A 6,135-nucleotide genomic window follows, 5' to 3' on the forward strand; every position below is an offset into this window, starting at 1 on the left:
AGCCGGCCGCCATGGTCGAGGCTTTCTGCGCCACCTGGAAGCTGGTGGACAGCCACAACTTCGACGAGTACATGAAGGCTCTGGGTAGGTACGGCCGGGCGGCACGGCTAGGAAATCGGGAATTTTGCACCTCTCTAAAAAAATTTTAAAAAACGAAACAAACAAAAAAACAAACAACCAAAACCACCCCCCCCATCCAAAAAAAAAATCTTCCTACTGCCAGGGGTGTCGATAAGGCGTTCGGAGAGGTGAGGGAGGCTGTCCCTCTATGTCACAGAATATTTAGCAGTGTTAATTGATGCCGGAGGGGTGGCGGGGTGTGTGAGAGCCGTCCTGCTGGGGAGAGGCTGGGGAGATGCCCCCGTGTTAGGGAAACCGGACGAAAAAAAGGCAAGTGCTGCCTGCAGATAAACTGGGAACAAACGAAAAAGCAATCATTATGCTGGAATAATGAGGAACTGAAATCCAGAGAAGCAGAAGCGATTGCCACCCCTTCTCCTTGGGCATGCCATGCCGCTGAAGAAGGTTCCCAGTCACCGTGCTTGGAGGTGAGGGAGGATACACATCTCTGCATCTCTGTAGGGGGAGAATGTATGGATGCTTTAGGTGTAAGGGCACAGGCGAAGCAGAAAATAGCATTTCACTGTGATAGTGCCAAGCTGTAGAGCGGGGGAAATGGTTTCTGTACCTCGATGTGTGGCAAAAAAAGATGTAAAAACCCGAATGCTTGATGGATTTCTCTTTTCCCTTGCTCGTCTAGGAGTGGGGTTTGCAACACGGCAGGTGGGGAATGTGACTAAACCCACTGTGATTATCAGCAGCGAGGGGGACAAAGTAGTAATCAGGACTCAGAGCACTTTCAAAAACACGGAAATCAGCTTTAAACTCGGAGAGGAATTTGATGAAACTACCCCCGATGACAGAAACTGCAAAGTAAGTGAACTCTTGGTCTGTGGTGGCTCCTTTCTTCAAATCTTCCTCCCGCCCCCGAGGCTGTATCTTTGGTAGGGTCAAAGATAAAAAATGTAACTTCTGCTACTGCCAGTTGTAGCACTGTGAAGGACAGGGGAAAAAGAGACAAGATTTCATTTACTTGCCCACTTACGCCATGTCTTGTCTGAAGCAAAGTGTTATGTCACCAGCCCCTGTCTACTTTCCAGTATCGAAGAATTGTGTTAGCTGCCAAATTTTCTTTTAATCCAAATATCATTTGGCATAACTTTTTCCAGTTGAAATAGGGAACTGCCTTCTTCCCCACATTTGGGGTCTGGACATAAAAGTTATCCCAAAGCACATTGGAAACGGTCGTTCTTGTGAGACTGGAACTCCAAGGAAACAACTTTTTTTCATTCTTTGACATAAGCAAGAATTGTATGGAGTTCATGCTTAAAACGAGGATGATTCATGGGCTTGGCTTTAAAATGGCTGGGACTACTTTATCATTCTAGATCCACATCCATCTATTGAAGAGAATTCAATAGAACAGTGCATGCTGAATGTGTGACCAGAATACCAAATACCTCAAATAAACGAATGTCTTTGTGCTTCTTGGTATCTCACAGTCAGTTGTGACCCTGGATGGAGACAAGCTAATGCATGTACAGAAGTGGGATGGTAAAGAGACAAACTTTGTGAGAGAAATAAAGGATGGCAAAATGGTAATGGTAAGTATAAAGCTCACTGAGTATTCACATACACCGCTAACACTCCTCACTTACATTTATTTCAAGTTTTATGAACAAATAGTGTTACTTATACAAAAACCCTTAAACTAATTGGTGAGGAAAGCTAGCAGAGATTTTTTTTCAAATATTTATTTTGCTTTGTTTTGCATTTCATTTTAGTGACAACTAAAAAATTACTAGTGTTTTTAGGCAGGCTAGCCTGTGGATTTCCAGAGGGTGTATGTTCTTTCTACAGTTTGTGTAAACGCCCAGGCACCAAAAAAAAAAAAGTTCTGGTGAGCTGGGAAAGATACAAAGTTTTTTATTATATAGGCGATGATCTGTTGCCAGTGTTAATTTAGATTGCTTTAAAAACTTGATTTATATATGCATGCATAAATAATATTTAATTACACAGAACAAGATTTCCCTATGAAAATAAAATTACAACCTTGCAGGAGGTAACAGGGTTTACATATTTAATAATAAAGGGTTTATTCCTCCAGTCTTGTTTAAAACTACGATAAACAGCAATTGTGTGAAGAAAAGTCTTGGTTTAAATTCACATTCTTTTCTTGACTTTCCAGGAACATGAGTATGAGGTGAATAAATGGTGTAAATTACTATAACTAAAACCCAGGGTGGCACTTCTCCTGCTTATATTTGGCACAGAGATAAAACTTTCTAAAATAGAACATCTTCAGCTATACCAATCTATGTGACTTGGCTGCTGGAGAAAACCTGTTGGCTGTTTTCTAAATACTTCAAAGAGTACCAGTATGGATGGAGACTTCCAAATAATTACAAGCCTTAAAGCATACTGTCAGTGCAACACAATGTGCAAGTGATTCAAGGGCAAAAGACGTGCTCTGTTGTTGGAAACAGCTATACACATAGACAGAAAACCTTTGCCTTTGGAATTTGGACACGGCGAGATGCCCTGTTCCACTTCAGGAAGTACCTCCTAAGCTCACACTGTAGTTTGTGTTCTGCACAACTGCAAGAACTAAAATATTTGGTAGTTCTAGCTACAGAACGGCACGGAATGCATTTATTTTAATACAAGGTTCTCCTTAAGTATGTGCCTATATATAATAATGTAGACTATGGGTACAGAGGACTTGGATTTTAGACTGTACATTTTGGAATGTGGTCAGCTTTGGGAAAATAAGTGTTGAATCTTTATTAAAACAATGCTGTATTTAAGAAATTACATTGACAAAATTAGAAAAAGTAATTGGTCACTTCTAAACTCCCTTTAGTTGTACTCCCTTATACGTATGTATTATGCGCTTCTTGGGTTTGAAAGCAGCAAGGAGAAAGTTAGGTTTATTATGGGATCCATAACTTTGAGGTTTTGCCTTGTGTGCATTTAAAATACCAGTATTGGAGACCAACTTGTTTTTCTATAAATTACATAATGTAAAATACCCTTGCTCTAGCATGGACTTCTGAATATGTGTTAAGTCATTACAGAAAACAGTCCAGTGTCTAACATGTCTGTCTTTTCCTTGGACTTGCAGACTCTCACCTTTGGTGATGTGGTTGCTGTTCGCCACTATGAGAAAGCGTAGAGTTTACCCGACCTCTGTCCAGATGTTACTTCTGCTGGGTGGATTAATGTACCGTCCATAATCGAACGTAGCTAAAATGCACATTTCTGGCGTGAAAGGTTAATAAAGAGGGTTTTTTTGGGTGGTGTTTTTTTAAAAAAACTTTATGCCATTGAATTGGCAAGCTTGTGCTGTATAGTGAAACAGGTTATACTTGGCATTAAATTTCTGAAACACTTGCCTCTTTTTTACAGTAAATGGAACATATTTGAATTGGTTTGGAATGCAAATTAAACAAAAATTAAAAAGTTTTTTAAACCTGTGCTCCTTTTGCATTTAATCAGCTGATATTCCCATGTTCTGGAGGGAGTTGCCAAAAGTTCCCTTTTCCAAATTAAAGAACAGAAAATCATGTGGTACACAACACTGCAGCAGCCTCTCCCTGTGATGTAGAGTACATGGGAAATGAAAATTGCCTTCACTCTACTTCGGTGGCTTTTTTCTTGTGGAGAAATCCAAAGCCACCAACTTTATATATGTTGGCAGAGAAGTGAGAGGCTCAAGCCCAGTTTCAGCTCTTTTCATGGGGAACTTGTTATCCAGTGCATGCTGAAGTTGATAGCTAGACAGCCTTTGATGGGAGGAGGTGATGTTGTAGTTTTGGTTTTAATAGTTATGACAGTTTTTAGTTGGTTTTGGTGGAGGGTTTTTTGCTAATATACAAAAGATGGAAGTAAATCAAAGCGCAAAGATTAAAGGGTTTCACAGGACTGGAGGAAAGGACCAACATGGTAAAGGGCAGGGCTGGGGCAACCTAAAGGACAAAGCTTATACTTCATCAGTCTCCACAGGGGTGGGAGGAAAACGAAGGGAAAACAGTACAAGATGAACCTTCTGAGATTGCCCTCCCTGAGCTGTAGTTTCATAGCTAATATGTATGGAGATAAAAATTTGCACTGTGAGCAAGTTAAAATAAAATGCTTCTTAAAAGAGATAAATTAAAACCTTATTCCTGAAGAATATTCCCCAAAATAAAAAGGGTGGGAAAACCTCTTACACTTCAGATTATTAGGAAAATTGAAACAGGTTGCTGGCAGCAAAGAGGATGGAGGTTGGAGAGTCCATGTTTTCTGACGCACTGGCTCAGTGGACCACATGGAGCTGAAGCTACCCACAACCTTTCCAACAGAAGCAGAGCCAAGCTACGGCTTGTGCTGGTCAGTACTCTGGGGTGTGTGGCTGCAGAGGGAGGTGCAGGAGGGGTGTCCTGCCCAACTTGCTGGGCCTCATTCGGCACTGTGACATCCTTCAGATCTGCTACGTGGTATGGCAGGAAGTGGCTTCTTTCTTCCCTGGATAGCGTGGGTAACTTGGGTAGCTCATCTATCTCACCTATCTGATAAAAGCTCAGATGTAACTATGGCACCTAACCAACATGAATACAAAATTTAATGTCACTAGCTTTACTTTTTCACAAAGAAGCTGCCTGAAAGGAACATCCAAGTCTGTTTTCTCTTGGGGGGAGAAGACAGAGTCCTCAGTTATGGACCATTATAAATATGTTTTATTTGGTTGATATTGATAGTTTTTAAAATCTATGACCTAAGTTTTTTTCATCAGAGAAATGAAAAGCAGAACTTGTTCCATTAGTATGGGGAGCTACAGTCTATATTTGGGGCAGCTTCAGCTGCTATAGCGCAAGTTATGTTTAAACACCATCTTCTGCCCTTCGGTTTTATTAGCTCATTTAATCCTCAGCTTCAGTACCTAATACAGCTTTCATCTGTCTCCCCTCTGTTGCTGTCTGTTTGCCCATGGGTGTTTTCACCATGACTGTCCTTCCTAGCCACCCCTTCTCAGCAAGGTGGGAGCAGCTGCTTCTTCATCACTGGGGAAAACAAATTTGGGTCCCCAGTACTGGCGTTAATCTTCACGACAAGTGATGTGTGGGGTAATGAATTAAAAAAAAAAGAGTTTTTATTAAATATGAGGAAAGGAATGCAGAGAGAGATTGGCAATACTTTGTTTGCATATAAACCCTGAAAGGTAAGTATTTTGCATTACAGTCACTTTTAAACAAAGGCTACTTTCCCCTACGTGTATCTGTTCTGTAACTCACATTAAACCATCAGGAAGCTTATTGCTGAAGCCTTTTGCTATTCTAAAGGTGAACAGTACTAATGTCAAATTAAATAAGGGGGAGAAAAGTGAAGTGGTCCCTGTGAAGTGCCTGTGGCACTGCTGAGGAGTGGAAAAGTGAGGAAAATACTGACACATGGGATGTCCAGCTGCTGGTAAAACAGCTTTGCAAAGCCCTGAAAAGCAGATTTGAACAGAACACCACAGCAGGCAGCAGGGATCTGGGAGCAGCTACGGGATCCGTGTCATCGTTATTCTGGTCTGCTAAATCTGACACCGAGTCCTCTTTCTTCACCGGAAACTCCTCTTCAGCAATGAGCAGGAGCTCTGCTACCATAAAGCCTGAGCAACAGAGACTCGTATTTACAACACACTTCAGCAATTTCCTTAAGCTGTATTAAAGGTGTATTTGACGGCATATTTCATCAGCTTTTTCTCAGTGCTTTTTTACACATGCTAAATAACCAGGACCCATTTTAACACGTATACTGTGAGAAACCTTCCTTTCAAAAGATGCTGGAGACTCCTGCGAAGTATCCAAGCAGCGCTGGCCGTAGGAGGCTCGGGGCTGCGGCTGGCTCTTGGCGGGGAGGATTTGAAGCCATAGGTTCCGGCCGCTTTGAAGAGCTGTAAACCCCTCGCTGGGAGCCCAGGGCTCGAAGGGACGGAGCGACGCCTATGAGGTCCTCAGTGTCTCAGCGCTGATCCCAGGGGTGACGACACCTGCAGGTCACTCCGGTACGGCCGGCTGAGGCGACAGCAGCTGCCCCCGCCACCCC

At 42.2% G+C, this 6,135-nt stretch overlaps 1 protein-coding gene across 1 annotated transcript; it reads left to right on the forward strand.

Moving 5' to 3' along the window:
• The first annotated feature begins 6 nt into the window (after positions 1 to 6).
• Positions 7 to 3,541, forward strand: LOC104535158 (fatty acid-binding protein, brain). The gene is made up of 4 exons (XM_010188592.1): positions 7 to 84; positions 761 to 933; positions 1,563 to 1,664; positions 3,188 to 3,541. The coding sequence occupies exons 1-4, from the start codon at positions 12 to 14 to the stop codon at positions 3,236 to 3,238; spliced, it is 399 nt and encodes a 132-aa protein (XP_010186894.1). The 5' UTR covers positions 7 to 11; the 3' UTR covers positions 3,239 to 3,541.
• Positions 3,542 to 6,135: the final 2,594 nt, after the last annotated feature.

Source organism: Mesitornis unicolor, unplaced genomic scaffold (genome assembly GCF_000695765.1).
Source record: "Mesitornis unicolor isolate BGI_N332 unplaced genomic scaffold, ASM69576v1 Scaffold54167, whole genome shotgun sequence".
Taxonomy (NCBI): Eukaryota; Metazoa; Chordata; class Aves; order Mesitornithiformes; family Mesitornithidae; genus Mesitornis; species Mesitornis unicolor.

Excerpts from the sequence above, each read along its gene's own strand:
- LOC104535158 (XM_010188592.1), top strand. The coding sequence starts at position 12 with ATGGTCGAGGCTTTCTGCGCCACCTGGAAGCTGGTGGACAGCCACAAC. Across the intron at positions 85-760 it reads CGAGTACATGAAGGCTCTGG|GAGTGGGGTTTGCAACACGG; the intron begins GTAGGTACGGCC and ends TTGCTCGTCTAG. Across the intron at positions 1,665-3,187 it reads AGGATGGCAAAATGGTAATG|ACTCTCACCTTTGGTGATGT; the intron begins GTAAGTATAAAG and ends TTGGACTTGCAG.